This window comes from Lepisma saccharinum, chromosome 16, assembly GCF_977018435.1.
Source record: "Lepisma saccharinum chromosome 16, izLepSacc3.1, whole genome shotgun sequence".
NCBI classification, from domain to species: Eukaryota; Metazoa; Arthropoda; class Insecta; order Zygentoma; family Lepismatidae; genus Lepisma; species Lepisma saccharinum.
Window position 1 is genome coordinate 1,482,432 of NC_139244.1, and position 26,053 is coordinate 1,508,484.

General features: G+C 40.2%; 1 protein-coding gene across 2 annotated transcripts; it reads left to right on the forward strand.

Moving 5' to 3' along the window:
- Positions 1-481: 481 nt before the first annotated feature.
- On the forward strand, positions 482-26,053 carry LOC145999841 (L-threonine ammonia-lyase-like). 2 transcript variants are annotated; one of them, XM_083137107.1, is made up of 11 exons: positions 482-672; positions 2,211-2,235; positions 4,828-4,938; positions 6,608-6,678; positions 16,155-16,442; positions 18,342-18,504; positions 19,727-19,882; positions 22,185-22,321; positions 22,887-23,115; positions 24,387-24,547; positions 25,960-26,053. In XM_083137107.1, the coding sequence occupies exons 2-10, from the start codon at positions 2,212-2,214 to the stop codon at positions 24,516-24,518; spliced, it is 1,311 nt and encodes a 436-aa protein (XP_082993233.1). In that variant the 5' UTR covers positions 482-672; position 2,211; the 3' UTR covers positions 24,519-24,547; positions 25,960-26,053. The 2 variants fall into 2 exon arrangements, with proteins under 2 accessions (XP_082993233.1, XP_082993232.1); XM_083137106.1 differs by having other exon boundaries at positions 22,892-23,115.

A 26,053-nucleotide genomic window follows, 5' to 3' on the forward strand; every position in this document is an offset into this window, starting at 1 on the left:
TCAGGATGCAAGAGAAAACTTAATGAAAATAGTCATGGACAATTTGCCGAGCAATACTTGTGCATAACGACAAACAATCTTGTCATTACAGAATTTTTGTTCGATATATTGCACAATTTACAAGATTAATGTACCGAATTTCTGAAATGTTGGTGACATCGTTATCTTCTGCTTTTATTTGTCAAAACCCAACATCTCCACGTGACGTCACCTCTTGTCAACCAATACTCATTTAGCGTCTTTCATTGTTTCACCTGATGGAATTTTCTGTGCTTCAGTGATACCACACTTAGAAGAACCTTTTGCAATTAAAAATATTCTTAAAAGATAATATTATTTGTAAAACATATTAACACCGATTCATTAGTCACGTGCAGATTTTGATTTAATGGTTTTGCTATTTTATTTTATTAAGAGAAATGAGGATGTGCTGAAACGGCAGCTAAAGGTTAAATAGACAAAACAAATCGTTTCGCAGCCTCGCAACAAAGGAGTACTAAATCTCACGTAAATATGTAGCACCATTGGAATCGCCTTCTGGGCAAATTTCATAAAAATGACGCAGTGACCCTAAATTTATCTGGATAATTCGGTTCAGTTTTTAAAATCAGCAAACCTCTACTCGCCAAACCGACTCAGTTCACACGCCAGTCTTGATTGCCAGTCTGCCAAGTAAGATAATACGTCCTAGAACCATATTGTGTAACATTATTACATTATATCAAGTTTGGAAGCCAATATATGTACAAAAGTTTAACGCCTACTCACTCAGATGTCAGAATAGGATATAGTAGAGTAGAAAATATTGCATTATTCATCAGAAATATCTATGACCAAAAATTGCTAATTTCATTGCTGTTAATTCTTTATACAATGGCTATAGTAACAAAATTTTGATAAAAAGGAAGGATATTTGGTAAATTTCTCGTATCGGACAAACGGCTGAAATTTGCTAGTTCATTTAATTTGAATATTCGTACTTACGTATTCTGCATTGAGAAACTTTGCTGAATGTGGCATTTCGCTTATTTCACGGAAATAAGCTCTATTTGCGACATATCGAGTAAGTTTTCTTCGTTTCTTTTTGCCTTCGGTAACAAGCAAAATGGCGGTCACAGTTTCACTACCGTACTCGGCATGCAGTGTTTCCACTCCACTGCACCCAAAAATACCTACGTAGCCCCACCAACCATTGACGCATAGCCCCACGAACCATTCATACATAGCCCCACGAACCATTTCCGGTAAGGTTAGGTTAGGTAGGGTCACTATAGGTTACAATAGTTAAAAAATGGTTTCGAAAAAAATATGCATAGCCCCACACACCATTCTCGCATAGCCCCACGAACCATTGACGCATAGCCCCACGAACCATTGACGCATAGCCCCATGAACCATTGACACATAGCCCCACAAACCATTTGCGGAAACGTACCTTCTTCAGTTACAAAAACACGTGTTTGGAAACACTGACCGGGATTACGTCATCAGACACAGGCTACATCCACCTGGTAGTAAATGGATGCAAGAGCTTTCGTGCATCGGTCACACATTTATATCGAAAAATAGATGATTTACCGGCAAAATTCAATGAACGATGTGAGAAAACACTTCCCCGAACTTCCACAAGTCTAAAGAAACTGCATTCGGTAAGTAATTTCTCCTGTAAATTTGAAGAAATCCGTTTGTCCGATACGAGAAATTTACCGGATATTTAATTCTCTGTTTGCGAATTTTAACAGAAAATAAATTCCACACTATATATCATTAATAAATCAAACATTAGTAATAAATACGTAGGTATTGCTTTTATATTAAAGTACTTATCGCCACTAGTAGACTGATTTAATGTACTCTATGTACAAATTCTGAAGCAAAGAAAGATCCGAACCACTATGTGTCTCCACCGGCTATCGAAATTAAACTCATGATATTAGCATAAGAATATGCATGTAGCTTATGAAGTATATAGTTTCAAATCCTTATTAGGGCCCAGTGTTCAAATCCCACTCGGGCTTGGTTGTTTGTGAATGTCCATTCATCAATTTAATCATTTCATCACTCATCCCCATCTTCGCAAATTAGCCAAGAGGCACAAAACGCGAAGTAAAATAAAATCAATCAATCAATCAAATCCTTATTACACTTCATATTCAAATTGTTTGTGAGATTCGTTTCTAAATTCATTTTTCATTTTGTTTGTTTTTCAGGATGCAATGTCAAATGACCATGGAAGTAAGTAACCAAATTACATTAAATCTATAGTTCCTGTTGTGTTCAATAGTTACACTGTTGCGTGTTTATTTGTAGTTTGAAATATACGAATGTATCTATAAAAGGTGACATTAATAAAACTTCTGAATGCCAGACCTTATATAGTTTGAAAGCTACAACCTTAACCATATATACAGAGCATTCCCTGACATTCGCTACCAGACTCGGCGGCAAGCTGCCCGGCATCAGCGCTTGTCTTTCTCGGTGAACGGGTCAGAGACAGTCGCTAGAGTCGGCTATTAAAATTACAGGTTTCATATTGTGTACTAACCTTGACTACAGAAGGTGTTGAAAATGATGTCCCTCTGCTAAAACACATTCCTGGCATCTCCGAAGGAAATTGGCATTTACACGTGCAAGTCCGTCTACTGTAATTATCCCGATTTTTCGTACGATACTCTCTTTTAACTCACGGATGGTGTGCGGATTCTCTTTGTATACTTTATTTCCCCATTTTTCTTTCCACTTGTATTCAGAACTGACCCTGTTACTCTAAACTTTTTTACGAGGTTTAATATAAGCGACTGTCGCGGACCCGTTCATCGGGAAAGACACGCTCTGATGCCGGGCCGCTTGCCGCCGAGTCTCGTAGCGAATGTCAGGAAATACTCTGTAGTAAATAATACTATTTTCCCCAGAAAATTATTTAAAAATATATGAATTCATTGCATTCTAAGAAAAGTGTATATGTATTACGTTTGTAAATACAAATATAAATGTTGTTGTGAGAAGACCTCAGTAACCTCTCTACTGAGAATTGCCTACGAAATATTTGTCTAGTAGGTTTATTTTGTTCAGTAAATACAAGAATCAAATTAAAACCTTAATTTGTTTTTGTTTCTTATCTAGTAGATTTCTGTGTGTAGGGTTTCACAAGTTTTATGCCATTTAGCACAGACCTATTGCTGATTTATTCAATACCTTAAGGAGAACAAGTCTTTGTGGTACACGTGAAGTGACTAATGAGCCACTGCGAAGGCCTTTCCACCCATCTGCCTGCGAACTGAGGTCATTGTCGAACTTTCTCCTCTATTAGTAAACTTGCTGGTGTGCTAAGCATGCACAGAGATATTGAATTTTCATTACTGAGACATTTCTGTAAGTTTTAGTTTGAGAGGGCAAGAAACCACTCCTCTTCACTGGTGCAAGTGTTTATAGGAGGCGCCATCTTTAAAATAACAAAAATCTCGTTTTGAAGCTTACTTGATTAGTGTTGCAGCCTTGAGGTCGTTTTGTAAATAACAGTTGATGCCTCATGTACGAGAGCAAATCGAAAAGAATTAGCCCCAATTTTTTTCAGTGGAAATAATAAACATGCAGGGAAATCAAAATATAGGAATTGTTGTATGTACCTTTCACTATTTTTCCACATAGTCACCTCAGCGGTTCTGGCATTTGTCCCATCTCACCACTAGTTTGGAGATGCCGCTGTTGTAGAATTCGGCCGGTTGATCGTGGAACCACTGTCTTGTCAGAATACCCCAAGGATTCCGTGAACGATATCGTAAACACAACGGAAAACAATTGCCCGCGTGGATGCAATGGTGAAAGCGGATCGGCGTCTGTATCTGAAGGACATTTTCTGAGGTGGATGAGGACGCCCCGATCACTCATTGTCATGATGGTCTTCTCGGCTATTTTCGAACTCACACCACCACCATCGCACGCTGCTCAAAGCGAGACACTTGTCCCCAAACGTCGGCTGCATTTCCCTATGGATCTCGATTAGCGTTCGTCTCTTGCTCAATAGAAAACGAATAACACTTCTCTGCTCATACGACGTGGAGTACTGCAGCCATCCTTGAGATCTGACAATGTTTGTTAACCGAGAGTTAAGGATGGGCCGTTCCACTAATATTTCGGCTGAAAAAAATAGGGGCAAAGACTTTTCGATTTGACCTCGTAAATTTGAGCTGTATACAGTCTGTCCTGTGTCTGTCTTTAAATTTTTATTGGACTTTCATTTGACTCTTGTAATACTAGTTATTGCCGACAGGTGAATGGTTAGCAAAGTGTAATGAATTATGCCCATGGGTTATGTATTTATAGTCTATATATAGTATATATGTAGTCTTGACACTTGCTTTCATGGTTAGAAGAGATGTAACTCCAGTGACAGCACAAGACTTCCTTGTGCGGACAGAGCACTGGATGGCTGTCGAAGATTTGTGTGGGCAACATCTTTTTTTAAAAAAATTGAGTTTCGATATTCGCTTTGTCTTGCCGCAATACGAATAAGTTTAAATATTTTTTTAGGATTTATGTTAAGGTACAGTCACCAGCAATAAACATGACACATGTAGATCTTGAAATACTCTCGTCTCGAGTATTGAGCAAACTTCACTAACAAGTTCGACTTTCGGGGTTAGGCAACACACATAACGCCATGCAAGAAGCGAGATTTTCAGGATCTCTGTAGGTGTCTCACTTTCTTGCGGGGACTGTGCATAAGGAAATAGATTTCAGTGATGTTGTTATCACCATTTTTGTTCACGTTGTTGTTTTCCTAGAAATTAAATTTCCAGAAATATGTTTGGGTTTTTCTCTCACCAGGACATCGAGGACCCGTGGTCCACCCCCAAGAAACCCCGTCGGATCTCCTTTCGTGACGTGGAAGGTGCCTTAAATAGAATACGAGATGGGATACTCGTCACCCCATGCACAGTAAGTATTGTCTTCATTACAGGGTGACTCCAAAGTCGCCCAACCAAAATGTTTATCGCACAAGAAAAGTTTGGGAATATCATAAAATCAACTACATGAACTGAACCAGGAACCCTCACAATAAATCAACTATATTTTCTTATATCTTTTAAGTGAAACACTAAAAAATGCTGCCCAAGGCAGACTTCATTACATAATAACACACTAAAATTTAACGCTTCCACTCTCTGACAGGGTCTTCTTAAGACAAGGATTGAAACTAAAATAAAACATCTTCATTTGTTTATTTATTTTTTTTAAAAAAATCATTTTAGTTTCAGTCTTTGTCTGAAGATGGCCCTGTTAGATGGTGGAAACGTTACGTTTGTAATGTGTTATTCTTATTATGCAATAATAGAGAGCATTCCCTAATATTCGATACGAGACTCGGCGGCAAGCTGCCCGGCATCAGCGCTTGTCTTTCCCAGTGTCAGCGACAGTCGCTAGAGTCGGCTATTAAAATTACAGTTTTCATATTGTGTACTAACCTTGACTACAGAAGGTGTTGAAAATGATGTCCCTCTGCTGCAACACATTCCTGGCATCTCCCAAGGAATTTGGCATTTACACGTGCAAGTTCGTCTACTGTAATTCTCCCGATTTTTCGTACGATACTCTCTTTTAACTCACGGATGGTGTGCGCATTCTCTTTGTATACTTTATTTCCCCATTTTTCTTTCCACTTGTATTCAGAACTGACCCTGTTACTCTAAACGTTCTTACGAGGTTTAATATAAGCGACTGTCGCGGACCCGTTCATCGGGAAAGACACGCTCTGATGCCGGGCCGCTTGCCGCCGAGTCTCGTAGCGAATGTCAGGGAATGCTCTGCAGTATTTCTAGTGTTTTATTATACATGGAAATAAGGCTTAATAGTGTTACAATTCGACATTTTAAATGAAGTTTTATAGATCAACAATAGTTGATGTGATCATGTTATGTTCATATGTCTTAAAACAGGCAAAAAAAAACAGCTTATTTTAATTGATATGTTCAACGGTACATGATTATTTTATTATAGCTAATTTCAACTGATTTTCTGTTAAGTCGGTTGGTCTGAAAAGAACGAGTAATTTCTAAAATAATGACTTCAACATTCTCCTTCAAATATATCTGGTACTTGTGTGTTAAATTAATGTTAAATTATTATATAATTATAAATTGAAGCGCAGCAGAAACACGAAAAAGCCAATTCGTGTGTTTCTATTGCGTTTTTGTTACTTATCGTCGCATTACTACCACTGTTTGCTAATCGGGACGTTGAAGATGAAAGCCAGTTGTAAAGTTTGTTTGGAGACATGAAAGCTTGAAGCATCATTTGATGAATTGTAGAGGATTTGTAGTCTGTAAAGAACTAACATTTCCTCTAATAATAGCCTTGAAGCTATTGTGTGAAAGAAGTTGTGGCACTTGATGTTGGTTGGTAAGTAGGATCCAGATATGAAGAAGTGACAAGACTTCGCTAGTAAAGAGTTGTCCATTCATGATTCTGTAGGAAATCTCAAAACTGGAACTTGCCGGCGAAGAGAATTAAGTTGGTTACTTCCTGTTAATTATTTAATGACTTTGTTGTAGATTTTCCACTGTCTAAAGTGCTCTTGTGGATTTGTGAACTGTCGTTTGTTTTCTAGAGGTCGCATTTGACAGATTCCACGAAGGTTGATTTGTACCTGAAGAAGGAATTCTTGCAGTACACTGGGAGGTAAGATTGATTACATTAGTAAAGATTACATTATAAAAGTGAAATCTAAACTTTGTACAATCCTGTTCAGATAAATTGGCACATATTTCAACAGCCCAGCCTTATGAAATGTGGCATTTTATGTGAACAGGAGTGTGCATGTAGCATTTGCATAAATGTGCCAAGTATACAAAAAAATTAGAAATATATTTTCTTACGTCACAAGTACAATAAAACATTGCAGTCAAAATGACCTCTGTTAGTAATTCTAGGTGTTACCAAGTGTCAGTAATCAGGCCTTTAAAAGGTAAATTATCGGAAAGTTTACCGATGTACAGTCACGGGCACTTCTGGGTTATAACAATTTCATTAACTTTCAATGGAATCGTTACAACCCAGAAGTGTCCATGACTGTACCTATATCGGCCAATATCAACAAAGTACACTCAAAATCGAATGAAACGCTCCCCCTTACGGTTATGCAACCCGGAATTTTATATCATCTAGTTTCGCCAGGAATATCAGCTCGCGAGAAGCGTAGTGTTTCCAACTCTTGAATCTAGCCACAGATTCACGCGACCGGGTGGAGATCTTGCTTTCCTCTTGATTTGATTTTAACGGACAAGAAGTTTATTTTGAGAATGTCTCTGGTAATAATAACAAGTGTTATTAACATTTATGCTTGAGTTTTTTATTATTCTTTTACCACTTCCGAACGAATATGTGAAGATTTTTTTTTTCATTTTGCAATAACGCTTTCGGCATTTTTCCTTCAGAGTTATTCTTTTTGTTTTTAAATTTTTGGCGACATCTGATTTGGAAAAAGTTCCACGAAGTTTGTTTTAAGTGTAAATGCATCTGGACATACAGTGTAGAGTGGGATTCGAACAACAAATATGAGCTGCCGTCGCGAATCGAACCAGCGCTCCTTTCATTATGTTTTCTTTCCACGTTTATTAAAATTTGCTTCCTTCAGCCTACTTCCGATTGTCGTATATTTCAATTCGTATTCCCGTTTTTTTTTTCATTTGCATTGTTCGAGCAGTGATAACTTTCTCTCTTAATCTGTTTATTCGAATACTTTTATACTTATTTTTTTTTCCTTTTCTCGATTTTCCCTTCGCACTCATTACAGACTTTGGTATCGCGCTTTTCCATATTTTCAGTAATTTAATTCTTTGACTATTTTTAATTTGCCCTTAGTCCGAATCAAGAAAATATGTTGGGAAATGTTTCCCGTGTAAATCTTATTGTATAGTGGTGTAAAATTGATGCCAGCTTTTTCTTGCGATAAGGGTTTTGAAAGTGCAAGGGTCTCATTTATTAACCATGGTGGGAAGGGGAGGGGGCGGAGGGGTGCCAGAAACCTTCCAGTCGGAATATGCCTGAAACGAAAAGTATAGATCGACCAAAACAAAAAAAATCCTTGGGACGAAAAGTACCCGCGCAGATCTCCCTTCTTCCCTTCAGTTCGGGCCATAAGGAAGCATGGTCCACTCTCCCCCGCCCCTCCTCGCGGGAGTACGGTGCACAGGAGTGGGTCTGCGCAGGTTGTTTTGCTTGTGGTTCCACTCTTCCATCAGCAGGTGCGTGCTGAGAAGGCTATGCTATCTGCGAGTGAGGGGGAGGGGGTGACGAGCAACACTGCCACAGCGAGTCGCTGTAAATGATTTCATTTTCTGTGCTAGGTGAAACCGGTTCTTGGTGCTCCTACACTTTTCCGATACATTTCTGCCAGCCTTTCTAGCGAAGCGAGGTCATATGTTCCAGATTCGAACTCTGGTCAGGCATGAATGTATCACTGAGTTTGTCCTGCCACAATTTTATAAATTGATAATTCATCCGTATTATCGCGATTAACTCAAGAGGCAGAAGAGTGATGTAAAATAACCGAAATAGAAATTGATGCATTTGTGCCTGGTGCTAGTGTAACGACGAAGTTAACTCTTTATAAATGATGCAATAGGTAGCCCTTGCGCTCAAATACACTTATACCTTGCCACAAAAAAAATCTAACTTATCGCTGATCTCTTACTACATTTGGAATACAGCCAAGAGCGATGTAAAGCAATACAATTACATTGTGAATGTTTCACATCCTATAGTCTTTCTTTTTCTCGTAGCGGGGGCGGGGGTTCATTCATTACAAATATCTAGGAATGGATTTAGCAGCAATCCGTGATATATTTAAATATCATAACATGCTGCGTAGCCGGGGTTCTTGGGTCCTAGCCTCTGATAATGAGTTTTTCTTTTTCGTTGTTTCTTCAATCTTCATCAATTTCCCTGAAGCATCATTCATCCTCTGTCGCCATTGGCTATATGTAAAAATTGACATAAAATTAGTAAATTTTGAAAAGAAAACACAAGGATCTGCTTTTCTCATAGCTCGCCAAACATGCACATTTCTGTATTTTATGCTTTCAGCGCTATCATTATTCTTGGCAGGCAATGGAATTGAAGCAACTCTCACAACTAACGTAAACTACATATCACTCAGGCATGACAATTCTCGCGGGCAAAGTGGATTTCTTTGGCACATGGTAGCGCAATAACTATCTTCTGGCCTAGATTTAAATCCGTACTTTTTATTCCAGTTGAGTGATTGACTCACAATTTTGCCATTGAAGGTTTGGGTTGTATTTGGGTTATACGTATTGTGTTTTTGGTGCACTATGAAAAAGCAATCCCAAAGGTTCGCACTGAACAGAAAATTGTGTGCTTTCCCTCTCTCTCTCTCTTCCAACTCCGTCCCTCTCTCTCACCCCAAGTCCCCACTATTTAGGTAAACTGTTGTTAGAAACATATTTTCCGAAGAATATCCACATTGAAAATAATATTCCCCAATTGTTTTGATAGGGCATTTCTATTGCTCCGAACGAATTATCTCCGTAAGAGGACTAGGGCCTCCCCTATGGCGCAATCGTAGAGTCGTCACCTTTAATCAAGGGGTCCCGGGTTCGATACCCGGTGGAGGAACATAGTGGTTCGGAACCCACTATAAACTGTAGGTCCAGTCCCAATTAGCCTTTCTGTGCATAAAGTGGACTTAAAAAAACAACAATTCAATTCAATTCAATTGAATTATCTTATCAATATTTTTAAATCTGCATGCACCTGCTAAATTTAATAGATTATACATTTATATTCATTGCGGGCAGAAATGTGCGAGAAAACAATGCATTTTTTTCAGGGAATGCATGAGTCAATAATAATGTATATTTTACGGTATATACTTTTTTATATTGCATTGATTCAATAGTATCCTTATTTCCTAAAGCAAGCGTGAGTTTCATTGCACACACCACGCAGGTCCTGCTTGACGTAAATCTCAGATGCAGTAACTTCACGGTTGCCTTTTGCCACCACGCTTTGGCTTTAATTCGAGCCCGGGTGGGTGCTTCGTTCGAGATCCTGCAGCAGTTTTACTCGTATCTATGCCTTGAGCATGCCACTTGCAACGGAACCAATAAAATTAAACTTTCTGCACCGGAATGGGCGTGAAACTCTACATGCACCAATGATAAGGTGTTTTCAAGAGGTGTGTGCCACGTGCAGCATGTCCCTTCGGTCCGAATGTTCCTTTACGATATCATTTCATCATGCCTTACTTTCGGAATTTACAAGAGAGAAGATAGTCCGCATGTTCTTGTGCGGCGGATCTGCTGCACTACAGATTGCTACGACCCTTGGTGTGGACGATTCATGCGTCAGGCGTTGGATTCGGTGTTACGAGGAAGAAGGTGACCAAGGAATGAAGTGAAGACCCAACAAAGGCCGGCCGTGGAAGGCAACCAGGGAAGAAGATGCAGGCATCATTGAGATGAGCGAGGGCAATCCCTTCATGGCTACAACGAAGATTCGCCAAGAGTTGAAACTGGAGTGCGATGCTGCAACAGTTCGGCACCGTCGAGCGGCAAAGAATGAAGCAATGACGCATTTCCATCACGAAGCACGGATCAGTTTTCTTTACAATATTTACCAGCTCCTCAAGAATTTTGGCAGAACGTAATTTTGAGCGACAAAAAAGTATTTTCGTCTGACGAAAATGGTCAGGTTTATGTTTGGAGGCGCAACAACACTCGCTACGGCCCCGAGAACATTTCTACCCATGCTAGGAGCGGCAGGATATCCGTGGCGGTGTGGGGATGGATCAGTTCGTCTGGAGTAGGTGGATTGGTGGAAGTGTCCTCGAGAATGAATTCGCAGGAATACATCGCAGTGCTGGAAAACCACACGCTTCCCAGCGTGCGAGAGAGACACCTTGAAGATGAGATTTCGCACGTGACTTTCGATCAAGACAACAGCAGCGTCCATACATCAAAAGCGAACACCACCTGGTTTAATCAGCACCCAGGAATTTCAAGAGTAGATTGGCCAGCGAAGTCTCCCAATCCAAAACATTTTCACGTGTTTGATGGTTGGGAGAGTTTAAGGAGAAGACCAAACATCTGCTCGTGGAATCCTTGCCTCGTCGACTAGATGCAGTGCTTGAATCCAACGGCGGGTGGACACAGTATTGAAACCCCGCACGGTTTAACCGATGTTCTTTGCTACATCCCAGAACAAAACTAATTACACACATCTCCATATGCAACTTATGTTTCCAATTCTTTTTTATTGATACCTTGGTGCTCATGGTTACTTTTTCACACACCTCCACCATTATATTATATTCTATAATATTAATATTCACATTATTGACAGATATGATTCACATAAAATTCAAATGCGCAGCACACATGCACCCATCCCTAACACTTAACTATTAGTTACATTACACCTATCACGTTGTCACAGTTCTAAATCAGTGGTGCCCAGGGGGAGGGGCATTATGGCGCAGACTGTGATGGAAATTTGACTGAGTAAACAGGGAACAAGTTTAATTACGTTATCAATTAGCCATTGCTGTTACACAAATAGTAATTTGTAGATTGTCAGGGGAATTGTTACGGGTAATAAGTAATATTGGTGGGGGGCGATATCCAACTCTTACATATTAGGCCTTAGATTGATAGGGAAATTATGGTGGGCGATTAATGAAGTTAGTGGGATTTTCAGGTAGCTGGATTGATAATTATTTTGGGGGCAGGGAATCCCAACTCTTGTGTATTACTATTACGTCTTAGATTGCTTTTTTGGAGGGAGCAATATCAACAGGAAGTCTAAAATTGGCTTGAAATTTGGTTGGGAAGATTGAGTATTAAATTTGAGGTGGAGGAGAGGTGAATAAAGTTTTGATAAAGTGTTATGTCTTAGATTGTGAAGGGACTCGAACCCGGAACATTCGGTGTCTGGATCGATAGTCCATCACTAACTGCGCTTGGCCGCAGAGAAGGTTCTCTTTGGTGGCCAAGCGCGTTAAATGGTCCACTTCCGATACCACGAAATTTCCGGGTTCGAGTCACGGCTTCAGTATTCAGGATGGTGTCAATCTAATCTAATCGTCACTCATCCTCATTAGCCGAAAGTGGCAGAAGAGCGACTTAAAATAACAAAGAGGTACAAAAACAACTTTAACCCTCTAGTAATTTCTGATCAATAGATGCGTATTAGCTTTGATTGTTGACTCTTTAATGATAAGCTTACGATTATTATTGTTAATATGGATTGCCATCCATCAACAGAAGGACGGACCAATCGATCATTTAATTCATGACGTTTTTTTGGTATTTGTTGTCCCTTCGGATCAGCTTCGAAACCTAAGGAAATGATTAGATGTCTGTCTGAAGTTAGTGACAATGGTTCTTTAATTTTCCGTCGCTCTTTCAGCCGGCGCGGGAACCACCTTTATGGCAGTGATCGTCTGTTGCCGCGTTTACCTACGAAGGAACTCGTGGCCAAACAACGAATTAGGTCTACCGCTTGGGCAAGAAGCGGCAACTTCACAAAGCCCTCTTCTCCGAAGCAGCCAGCCGGAAAACAGAATTTTGTCAAAATAACCCTTCTGCTCTGTGAATGAACACCGGTTCTAACAGCGTTTCTATACTTAATTGGACATTATCCATTCTTTTTCTTTTTGATTGACTATATATTCTATCTATATATTTCGAGACATATCAAGAGATCACCTCTTCTCTCATCTTCAGGCGATCAATTTTTGCTATGTCTGTAGTGTGATTGGAACAATGACAGTCCGTGATTTTTTCCAAATCCGGTCCGCTAAGCAACCAATCTTAGATGCCCATTCCAAATCGATAGCTATAGAGCAAAATATGTTTGAAGTGAAGAGTCTTATTGAATGAAACATAGCTCGACTCACCCTCACATTTGAATTTTTTTAGATAACTTGCTTGCACTTCGTATAGAAAGCACCACGGGACTGAAAATTCACACTATTTGTCATGGCAAATAGACCTTATTCCAGCTTCGCTGAAAGTTCGATGTAGTTGTCAGTCATTAAGTTCAACGCTCTCTGCGCGTGTGTTGTGATGGGTTACCGTGTTCCAATTTTGTTTCAATTCCATTTCATGCTCAAAAAGGCTACCCGAAGTGGGACCTACAGTTGAAAGTGGGATCCGAACCACTAGGCAGTTGTGTCTCCACCAGGAATCGAACCTGGGACTCCGTGATTATAGGGGGTTAACGCGTTCATGGCTTTACAGTTTCGTGAATTCAAGGAAGCCAAGGTGAGAAAAATGTGAAGAAATATCTTCTACACGGAGCTAACTGTGTGTATGTATGTAAAACTTTCTAGCACATCCATTTTCCTACCTTCATTTTATCATCATTACGTTGAATTTTGCACCAGTGATTTTTCACTACGTTCTAGGTCACGTCATTTTGAGTCGTAAAGTATTGTCTGTAATTCAGTTTTAGTATAGTTTGTAGCCTCTCGGAGAAGGGAGGGGGGGGGGAAATAGTGCGAGTTCAATTGAGAATACGAAAATAGAGCGGAATGATTATATTGCTACAATATCTTCAGGAAAGTAAAGCGTAAAATTGAATTCTGCCTCTGAGTGAGTCCATGATATTGTTTATGTTTGAAGGTAATATATTAAACATGACTATCAGCATAACCGAACGCATATAACGAGATGATTTATTAGTGTTACCAGACTAAAGGTGTGGAGTGCGGCCTGTTGCCTCGTTCATTACGGAATTCCACATGTAAAAATTGATCAGCTCTTATTGCTAGTAACCATTATAGGCTTAGACCAAATTCTGGCGTTTATATTTCAATTCACTTCCTCAACAAATCCTTTCTCGATTGACTAGATTTTAAGCGGAGCGTCATTCAGTTGTTTGTGAGTGTTCTTTTTGCAGAAGCAACAGCAGCTCGCTCGCACCCACAGTGCCCCGCCCACTCGACGAGACGCGTGGTCTGTGCAGTGCAGAACAATGACAGTGTAAAGTAAAGAAGTAAAAGTGTTCCCCTGTGCATAGCACTACGCCATGAAGGCGTATAGGGGGTGTGGGGGTAACGCCCCACACTTTCTTGATCCGGTCGTGAGTGGGGGTGATGTGATCAGCATCACGCCCCTGACCGCCTTTACCCCCCAGGGTTTCCCCCAGGTACCCATGTTATTCGACGCTGGGTAGGCGCCGGGGCCGCTTCCACCGTTAGAAAAGTTCCCGGACAATGACAGTGTTGCCTCTCTATTCGATCTTTGTATTCTCTTTTGCCTGCCACTACAGACAATTCTTCCCATACAACAAATGGAAAAGCAATCAGGCAACTGTTAAATGGCTCTTTTCTAGATTTTCTATTAACACTTTCCACGGCCAAGATATGTTAACTTGGTTCTGTTTCGTATTCCCACAATTTAGCTTCGTGCAGTAGGGCTTTATATTGCAAGCTAAAAAAAACAACGTAGGCAGGTATTTTAACATTTTAATTTTCATCCGTTTCATGATTGTGTGAAAGAATATGGTGGAAAAATACACTACTTGAGACAATATCACTAATAATAATTGGCCGCCGCTGTGCCCGAGCGTGGTAAGCCGTCGGCTTTTGATCTCACTGCCGAAATTCCCGGGTTCGAGTCCCGGCCTGGGTATGATTGTTTATGAGTGTTCCTTCATGAATTTTATCATACACTAATCCTCATCGTTGCGACTAGCCAAAAGTAAAGTAAAAAAAGAGAAATATATTAGTAATAATAAAAATATGAATCTAGCTCCCCATGGTTCCTTTATGACTGTCCTTTTATCAATTCCATCGAGTCATCATTCATCCTCATTGTTGCGATTAGCCAATAAATGGTAGAGAAGCTGCGAAAAATAAGATGTAAAATAATAACAGAATTTTCTCCACAGAAGGAAAAATAAATGCTCCAGAAAACATGCAATACAGGAAAAGAGTGTCCTGTAATGTGAGTCTGTAAACCAAATGTAAATCACGAATGAAGAAGTTACGTGAAGGTTTCGTCTTCTACGAAGCAATACAGGCTTGGATGGCGTAGTGGTAGCGTCGTCGCCTTGTAATCAAGGGGTCCCGGTGGAGGCACAAAGTGGTTCGGATCCCACTTTAAACTGTAGGTCCAGTCCCGATTAGTCATACTGTTCATTGTGGACTTAAAACACCAAATCAACAGCCAACCAACCAATACGGGGTTGGAAACACTACGGTTATAGGTTTGGAAACACTGCTCCTCTCGGGAACTACTCTACCAGGCGAAACTAGACGATATAAAATTCCGGGTTGCATAACCGTAAGGGAGGCGTTTCTTTCGAATTCCATCTGTACCAACTGATCTGTTGCAAGATTGTGAATTGTTTGTGTGGAATTTCTGTTATCAAAAATGCCATGCTAATGTTCCCGTCTATTTGTATTTTACATACTTTACGTCGCTCTCTTGCCACTTATGGCTAATAGCGGTGATGATCAGGGCTGAGCCGATACCAGCGGTATAGGTATCGGAAAGTATCGGTTGGAATTTATTTGCCGATACTTTTCCGGCATTTCGTATTTCTTATATATTTATATATTTTTGTCTTTTTCTATTCTGTATTGTGATCTGTATGTTATGTAAAATGTAAATTAATTATTTTCTTTAATATTATCCATCCCATGAGCATCTGCCACACCACTAAAATGAGCAAAATTTGTCTCATTCTCCCGGAAATTCAATGCTGAAAGTTGAAAATCTGTAATTTCACTGCCGAAAGTTGGACATCTTTCGTAAATTCAATACCGAAAGTTGGAAATCATTCCTAAATTCAATGCCGATAGTTGGAAATCTTCTGGAAGTTCAATACCAAAAGTTCCAATGCCGAAAGTTGGAAATCTGCCGTAAATTCAATGCTGAATGTTGGAAATCTCCCGTAAATTCAATGCCGAAAGTTGGAAATTGAGGTAAATTCAATGCTTAAAGTTGGAAATCTCCCTTCAATTCAATGCCGAAAGGTGGAAATCTGCCGTAAATTCAATGGTGAAAGTTGGAAATCTCCCGTAAATCCAATGCCGAAATCTGGAAGTTCAATACCAAAAGTTGGAAATATGCCGTAAATTCATGGTCACCCTACCTAAAGCTGTCGTTGCGTGTCTTTTGCAGCTTCAAGGAGCGAGGGGCGCTGAACGTCCTCCTGAACCTGCAGGGCGCTCAGAAGCAGAAGGGCGTCGTGGCGGCGTCGGCCGGGAACCACTCCCTGGCGCTGGCGTACCACGGGCCCCGCCTGGGCATTCCGGTGACGCTGGTGATGCCCGTGATCGCCCCCATCCTCAAGGTGGAGCTGTGCAGGTGCCTCGGGGCCACCGTCGTCATAGAGGGGAAGGACATGTCGGAGGCCAAGTTCGTGGCGCTCAAGATGGCCAAGCAGGAGGGCTCGCTGTACGTCAACGGGTAAGTGCTACAGAGTTCACCAATGGGCGTCGGACCCAAAGTTTTCAGATTTGTTAAAATTTACAAGTCAAGAAGACTTTTGTTAATCTCCTCATGTTCGATTCTGGTCCCCCAAATTAAGTCCCAAGTTACGCACGTGACTAGACCTACAGTTTAAAGTGGGATGCGACCCTCGAACCCGGGACTCCTTAATTGCAAGGCGACGACGTTACCACTGAGCCATCGGTGAGGCCACCGCCGTATTCGTGAAAGAGCGCTCCGGTAGTGCCACAGTGGGATAGCCCAGGTCTTGGATTGAGAATAGGCTATTGCCATTTTCTATTATATTCCCAGTCGCGGTTAACTCAATGGTGCAATTAAGTAACGTTAAACGTCTCAGATTATCGCTTGTACAGATTCTTATGGAATACAGAGGAAATGCCACGAGAATGGTTACATGGTATCATATGCCCAATTTTTAAAAAAGGAGACAGGTTGCAGTGTAATAACTACAGACCAATTACGCTTTTGAATGTCGCATACAAAATCTTTGCAATTCTTCTACAAAATAGAATCTCCGAAATTACAGAAAACAAATTGGGCGAATATCAAATGGGATTTAGACCAAATAGATCTACAGTTGACAATATATTCATACTGCGACAAATATATGAAAAATGTTATGAATATAATATTGAATTGCATAACATATTTATCGATTTTATGCAAGCATTTGACTCAGTAAATAGAAATATAATTCCTATATGTCTAAAGAAAATTAATGTTCCAAACAAACTAATAAGATTAATAAAGATGACATTACAAAACACTACAGCAGTAGTAAAAGGAAACAATGATATTAGTCAGAAATTTGCAATAAATAGAGGAGTAAAACAAGGAGACCCATTATCAGCAATTTTATTTAGCATAGTCATGGATGAAATAATTCAGAAGTTGGAAATCAGAGGAAACATCTCAACAAGATTAAGACAGGTCGGTGCATATGCGGACGACATAGTAATTATTACAAGAACTAAGCAATCAATGGTGGACTCACTAGTGAAACTAAAGCAACAGGCAATGAAATATGGACTAATAGTGAACTAAAAAAAAGACAAAATATATGAGGTGTACAAGAAGAAATATCCAACAACAAAAAGAGGATATAGATACAATGCACATAGAGCAGGTACAGTCATTTAAATATCTCGGGTCAATAGTAAATGGAAACAATGAAATCGAAGAAGAAATTAAAGAAAGGATTGCAGCTGCAAACAGAGCATTTTATGCGAATAAGAGGATATTCCAATCCGAACTAGTTACCAGAAAAATAAAATTAAAGCTGTATAAATCCATAATAAGACCTGTGGTTACATATGGCTGTGAAACCTGGGTGCTGAAAGAAGATATAACTCGAAAACTAATGATATTTGAAAGAAAGATATTAAGGAAAATATATGGCCCAACGAGACAATCTAATAATATATATGGCGAATAAAAACAAACGAAGAGCTTGAAATATTAATAAAGAGTAAGAATATAAGAAGATTTATCAAATCACAAAGATTGAGCTGGTTGGGTCACATTGAAAGAATGCCTGAAGAAAGAATTGTGAAACAAATTTACAATTGGAGACCTGTTGCTACAAGATCACAAGGAATGCCCAAAACCAGATGGATAGACGATGTCAGAAATGACATAAGAAAATTGAAGATACAGAACTGGAAGAAATGTGTGTTGAGTAGAGAAGAGTGGAAGGATGTAATTGAGCAGGCCAAAGCCCATAAAGAGCTGTAGCGCCTTATAAGAAGAAGACAGATTCTTATGTTTTATTCATATCATTTGTTTATGTTCACGACCTGTTAGAGTCATAGTTTTCCTCTTCCTTCACAACCAATCATCCTATGTCTCCCCTTGCAGGTACGACCATCCGTGGATCATGGCAGGGCAGGGCACCGTGGCGTTGGAGATTCTGGAGCAGGTGGAGGACGTGGACGCCATCATCTGCAGCGTCGGAGGGGGCGGCCTCCTGGCGGGCGTCGCCCTCGCCGTCAAGAGCGTCAACCCAAACATCAGAGTCATAGTAAGTCGCAAGAGTTTGCACATGGCACCGTCGGGGGTGAAGGTTGCTAAAATCGCATTACTTTCTGAACATCCCTGCTGATTGCGAGCCTACCAACACTGTGCAGCGTGAGCAAGAGCGTTGTAATAGGTAACAAATGCGGGGCATACAATATACGCAGGGACTATGACCAAAATGTTTCAGAGATTTTTGTCTCTTAGTCTGAAGTACAGCTGTCCAAAATAATGACAATATAATCATTAATATAAGTAATAAACAATTTATCTCTTTCGTGTTATTACCTATAAGTAGAACGTGGTGAAGGTTATAAACCAAGAATTTTGGGACGCTAATAAAAGTTTCTGAATTAGTTTTTCATTTCATTTCCGATGTGCCACTGGTGCGACGTTCATCATATTTAATTGCAAATGGGTATGTTCAATATCAAACTATTATCTTACGTATCAAAGCGGCAATTTTTAATCATATCCAATAATATTCACTATAATAATTCCCTTTTGTTTACTTTTCCATGAATTTTCACGCTGTATGAATTTACTTTTTTAATAGAAAATAACACTTTCACTTCATGATTTCATTCTATAATTAAACAAATAGCGCAGGTTAACTATTTTTGATTGAAATATTTTAACATGATTTTTTATGTAGAACTTTGTATAAAATATGATTTCAGAAGAGCCTCCCCGATGGCGCAGTGGTAGCGTCTTCGCCTTGTAATCAAGGAGTCCTGGGTTCGATACCCGGTGGAGGCTCATAGTGGTTCGGATCCCACTTAAAACTGTAGGTCCAGTCCCGATTAGCCTTACTGTGCATAAAGTGGACTTAAAACAACAATTCAAAATATGATTTCAGTAATTTTGGATATTTTTAAGAATGTCAAAAGCTCAAAACAATCCATGAAGTCAGGAAAAATCAGATTAATAAAATATAAAACACATTTATGCGGTATTACACCCTACATCGTATTTGAGAAATATTTTTTTCCAGACGCTGTGTAAACCTCATGAACCACTTTTGGCCACTGAAGAGAAAAGCCTTTAATAAATGTTCTATCAAGTCATTTTTCGAATAATTTATTTAGAGCATTTTCTTCATCGAAATTTAAAATTATCTTTAACCTTCCAATAATTTCAAGATTCTCGTTTATCTTTTTTAAACCATTTGCCACTTTATTATACGCATTGTCTTTTTAAGTTGCAGAAATGTTTGAAAAACTTTCCAGGGTGTAGAGTCCGACCGATGCCCAGGGTTCTGGAGATCAATGCAAGAGGGAAAACCGACCTACACGAAGGTGGAACGTACACTGGCGGATGGACTGGCCGTTCCCGTCGTGGGATTCAACGCTTTCGTCACTGCATCGCCTCTGGTGGACAGGATCGTAAGTGACTTTAATGCATACTCAACTGTATTCACGTATTCGTTGTCACGTAGCCAGGAGGAGGGCTAAGGGGGCTGAAGCCCCCCACCGAAATCCTATAAATATCTCATTTTAATGCTATTTTTATTGTTAATAACAGAAATAAACCACAATAAAAACTACATTACATCAAAAAACGTTTAGTGTATAATAGAGGAACCAGGTTATTGCTTTTATATTCTACCATTTAATCCAAAGAATAAATGGATCCACAGGTTCCAAAACTTATAGTTTTCTTTGTGAGAGGTCACAGAATATGAACTTTATGAGTAAAATTTACAACTAACTGTTTAAGTCTTTCTTTTAACGATTGTGCAAAAGTTAATAACAAAATACAATAATTACGATTTTCAGTGCACTAACTACAAAATATAAGAAAAATAATGGACAATAATTGTGTTAGGCATTCACTGATACGGTGGATCGAGTAGCAAGTCTCCATTTATGTAATAATAACAATAAATTTGGATTGGAATTTGTATATTTTTAATAGCTTATAATAGTTATTATTGTTAAATAACAATAATTATTATTGTCATCATTATTTGTACTAATCAAGTTTTATCTATGGCCTGACCCCTCTACAAATATATCTCGTGACGCACTTGCTGATTAGGAATGCGCCCCCTCCAAAATAAAATTCTGGCTACGAGCCTGAGTACAGGCACAACATTTGTAGTTCTTGTAGTATGTATTTAATACAGCTTAGCATTAATTATTTTCAGGATTTGTAAACCAAGAAGATGTATGAAAATATCGACTGATTGAAAGAAAAATAAGACTGATTCCAAATTAATAATATCGATTCAATTGAAACCTAGGCAAGTAAGCTGTGTAAAGAAATTAAATACAGTATTTCTAACTCGTTTGGCAGGATAATATTTATTGAATTAAATTACATTTTACGATGTCATGTAATTTTCATCTGCACATCCTTTTCGTAATGTTTTGCTGTTCCTAATCTGAGAAGAAGATATCACTGAACATCAACCATTGTGAAAATTGTTATTGTTATTATCATTATCATCTTGCACAAATAAGTTGATTTTGTCGAGAAACATTTTCATTTCCACTTTCAGTTTCTCTCGTATCGACAGTACGTACTTTTAACTGTGAAACGTCTGATATACAGTGCCTTTCACGGCCGAGTCTTCCGCGGAGCGGCGGTTATTACACCGGGCAGCGAGAGCGTGTCTGCCGGCAAACTGGATGCAACATCCGCGCAAATGGAACCGCTAGCTATGTAATGAAATAAGCTCGTACAATTACACGTTAAAATTAAAATGAGCACGTATGTTGTCACAAGAGGTGTTGGGAACGATGTCCTCCTGCTTCCACACATTTACGGCATTTTTTAAGGAAATTTTCAGTAACGCGCGCAGTTCTTCTTCCGAAATTACATCAAATTCTCTCCTGATGTTTTGTTTTCAATTCTTCTAACGTATGACTTCAGGTTTAAAAGCTTGGTAGCTCGCCACGCAGACGACGTGGAGATGATGTTTCTTGTGCAAGGCGCCGGAGGGATTTTTTAGGCGTATGTTCCAATCGTGCTCCAACGTTGTCTAGTTTCTCCCCAGTAAGCACACTCCGTTTTACCCTTCTCTTCTTATCAAGAACAGACCCTGTTTTCCTAAATTTGCTAACAAATTCTCGAACATTGTCTCTGTGTGGAACGGGAACATTGGGAATTCTGCTGCCAAACGCCTTCTGACTTCCCTACAAGAATTCGTAATGACGTAAGTGTCGTGCATAATGATCTGTTGTTTTAAATTGTACGGATAGCGTGGCAGTATTAGACTGCAGAAAAGCACCAGTAATACATAAAATAAAACAAAACAATCTAAAACACTTGTTAACACCTTAACACTTCACAAGTGCAAACTGGACACCAACTATCTGGATTCTGAAGCACCGACGCATCCAGTGCCAAGGTCAGCGTACAGCTGTGGGTCTAAATGCCGGCAGACGCCCATCCTCTGCCCGGCGTGTTAGCCGCCGCTCCACGGAAGACTCGGCCGTGAAAGGCACTGTATAATTAAATGGAATTCACGCAACGCTGTCTCTCTTAAAGTGCACGTTATGCACTAAGACATTGACATATGCTCAATTAGGATCTGTATATGTTAATTAATATACGTTGTACATAAATTTTGTTCATGTTATAACTTGACATGTCCCTAAAAAATAAAAAAAATAAAAACAATTCTATGTTCGTCATCTTTGACGTTTTGACTTTGCAGTGTGTGTTTGTACATATTTTCAGGTTGTCGTTAAGGACGAGTGGATACCCCTAGCCATTCTCAGGCTGGTAGAACTCGAAAAGGCCATCGTAGAGGGAGCTGGTGCAGTACCCATAGCCGCCATCTTGGCCAGCCAGATGCCGGAGCTCAGGGGGAAAAGGTGAGCGGATATTTCAGCCACTGGCGTACGCAGGATTTTTTCCCGGGAGGGTTTCGAATTGTATAGGTGGCTGCTTCCAGTAGCCCTAACTTGTGTGGGCCCGTGATTTGTCGTGATATTATTATTAATGTTATTTGTTATTGTTATATATTTGGTTTTTGAAATAAGTAAATAGCATATTTACAATAGTATGGGTGCGCATTAATATCATGACACATGGAAGGAAGTACTTATGAGATTTTTTAAACTGATAAGAATCCAACTTATTTCAAAAGATGGCAACCCTGACTACATTGTAGAGGTCAGCATATACAATAAGATATTTCATATATTAAGAACTTTGCACTCTCAAAAATGGGAATTGGGAGTCATTTTAAGGGGAGTTTGCATTTATCACTCTGTTTTTTCGAGTTCGTCAGTGCTTTTATTTGAAAATACTTTTCTCAAAATTTCGGTAGACCTGTAGCTCCCCTCTGCGTCCGCCAGTGGCCACAGCCTTTGTGTTTCGGTACGCTAGGAGTGCACCAGATAAATTGTTGATTCCCCTGTTTCCTCTTCTCGCCAGGGTAGTGGCCATCCTGTCCGGAGGCAACATGGACACGACGATCCTGGCCAGCTGCCTGGAGCGAGGCCTCGTGATGGACGGGAGGCTCCAGAAGTTCCGGGTGACCATCCCGGATCGGCCAGGGTCAGAGTCGGAGCTGACCAACTTCCTGGCGTCCCTCAGCGTGCAGGTGAAGGAGCTCTTCCGCCAGCAGCAGACGTCCATGCCAACGGACGTCTTCAACTTCGAGGTAATTGTTAGCCTGCAGTTTCTAGGCCTTGTTACCGGGAAAAGTTATACCCCAGGAAGGAATTGGATTTTAAGTATATTCTGTTGAAGTATGCTTTCGAACACCCCCTGTTCATTTCGGAATTGGCCACAAGCATGTACAATTCTCTGTACTGATTGTATGTATCCTGTTTGATTACAACGCCACCTCTCGGAAATGTTCTGTTTTGTATGCAAAGAGCAAACCTCGGAACGTGCAAGGAGTAAGGCACTCGGTGTTTACAAAATGCAATCAATGACGGCTTGTAACCACACATTCGCACACGTTATTAGCATTTTACCAACTAGGACGACGTTTACAAACAATGAGGTCAGTGGCGGCTTGTAACCACACATTTGCCATTATCTCGAAAGAGGCTCGATTGTGGACCCATGTTTACTGAGGCTTCTATTATCGTGTACTTTCACCTGTGTCAGTTTGCGCTATTACTTGAGACACCCTGTATAATGGCGTATAATGAGGCTCAGACATAGGGAGTGCTTGAGGAGGTTACAGCCCGAACTTCCTTGTATAAAGGCGCCATTTTTAAAATTGAAAAGTGGTAAGAATATTAAAAAACATTAAACTGAAATTGTAACCTCAAAACGTTGTTAGTCCAAAGCAGGCCTGTACAATAGCGTACCCAGGATTTTCGAATGGGAGGCGGTTACGTATATTTTTTTTAGTAGCCAGCCCCCATTTTGCTATTTTTTTCTGCCTTTGACGTTCCTTATTATAGGAATACTGAGCCGCGGGAGGGGGCACACCATGCATTATCACAAGAACATTCCAATTCCTTAACAGGATTAGTTTTCCTATCAAGTAGCATCCAACGGGTTCTCAGGTTTTTAAACAATTCATAAATGCCAGAGCTCGTTAAAAAAAAAGCTAAAGCTATCCCCTGTATATTGCACCGTGGCATGAAGGGGAGGCTCCACACATTCTCAACCATGATCACGAACACACCACTTCATCCAGGTGCTCGCTAATTAGAGGACGAGTGAGCCCTAGAACCGTTTTTATACAGGGATATGGTCGTCAGAACACTTACGCGGGGAATCGAGCCAAGAATTCTGCTCAGAAGCCACGTGCAGTCGTTTACGGTGAGAAAGAACAGAGAAAAATTACTGAAAACATATTTATTTCATCCACTAACACATCAAAGTCGATTTTTGTAGCGAGTTGCCCCCTCTCCCTCAAAAGAGACGCCAGTGAGATGTGACAATAACGAAATTTGCTTACTTTCTCCGCAGGTGAAAGTGCTGATCGAAACTGTGGACCGCAAGCAGGGAGAGGAGGTCCGTCAAGCCATCTGTCAGAAATACGGGTCAGCTTACTTCTACGAGTTCCCGATACCCAACGCCACCAACTTCTGGACCGTCTGAGTGACGTCACAGTGCCGTACCGGATTAAAGTAAGTCTCGGTGAAAGTTTCCAGAGGGGTATACTATGTCCCAGGAATCTGTGGAGACGCGAGAGGTCTCCACCAATGAACGTGCGAGAGCGAAAGGTTTTGAGTTTTGGTTTCTAAAGTCTACTTTATGCACTGAAAGGCTAATCGGGCTGGACTTACAGTTTAAAGTGGGATCCGAACCACTATTGTGCCTCCTCCGGGTATCGAAGCAGGTGAAAGTGAGTGCATGGAGGGGGAAACGCGTCTGCAACTACCAGCTGTTTTCATCCGCGCACTGCTTTGCTCCGCCTACTCGCTTTCTCCCCTTATCTGCCTTTATGTGTGGCTTAGGCCAGGAGTTCTGGGTTCGAATCCCAGGTGGCAGAAAAGCGAAGTGAAATAAACCAAATGGATCAATCAAAATTGGCCGAAAGACTTCACTGATTAAATTGCTATTGTTAATATAATTAATATACATCAATCTAATTGTTTGGTTTGTTGTTTTAATTCCACTTTATGCACAGTAAGACTAATCGCGACCACAGTTTAAAGTGGGATCCAAACCACCAGGTATCTAACCCAGGACCCCTTGATTACAAGGCGACGTCGTCACCACTACGCTATCGTAGACCCCTAGAGCCGAATTGTTTACAGGAAAAAAATCATGAGTTGTATTTCAAAAGCATTTGTTATTAATAAATAGTAACAATTAAATATAACTATTAAAATTGTATCATCATTCCCGGGGCTGCTAAGTTGAACCACACTCATTATTTCTCTATAGTATATACGGCAATGAGTGTGTTGCTGGACATAGTGTCCGCAACCAATGGACACATTTCCTTGTTCCAAAACATGCTTCACGTGTCCGCCACCAGAGGGTGTAAATCGGATCAAAAGGTTTTAGGGGGTGCTTTTTACTCCTCCCAATAATTTGATTGCATAAAGTATCCCCGCATACCTCTGTCACTGTGATGACCGGAGGGATGACACAAACGATTGAGAACCCTGGCGCCATTGCGCGCTACATTAACTCCTCCACGAAGACTAGATTAAAATGTTTTTTTTTCTTCTACAGAGCATTCCCTGACATTCGCTACGAGACTCGGCGGCAAGCTGCCCGGCATCAGCGATTTCTCGTACAATTCTCTCTTTTAACTCACGGATGGTGTGCGGATTGTCTTTGTATACTTTATTTCCCCATTTTTCTTTCCACTTTTATTCAGAACTGACCCTGTTACTCTAAACTTTTTTACGAGGTTTAATATAAGCGACTGTCGCGGACCCGTTCACCGGGAAAGACAAGCTCTGATGCCGAGCCGCTTGCCGCCGAGTCTCGTAGCGAATGTCAGGAAATACTCTGTAGAATGCCAAATTTACACCACTGAAGTACTTTTAGTACACTTAGTATTTTTCTTGTGTATTTTTTACAGGTTAATACTTGGCTCTATGACCACAACATCTCAACATTTACTGGATCATGTCACTGCCTTGAGACTCAATAAATAGATTAATATTTGCTTATTA

Coding starts and splice junctions, on each gene's coding strand:
- LOC145999841 (XM_083137106.1), top strand. CDS start 2,212: ATGCAATGTCAAATGACCATGGAA. Junction 2,236..4,827: donor AATGTCAAATGACCATGGAA/GTAAGTAACCAA, acceptor TTCTCTCACCAG/GACATCGAGGACCCGTGGTC. Junction 19,883..22,184: donor CGCCTCTGGTGGACAGGATC/GTAAGTGACTTT, acceptor ACATATTTTCAG/GTTGTCGTTAAGGACGAGTG.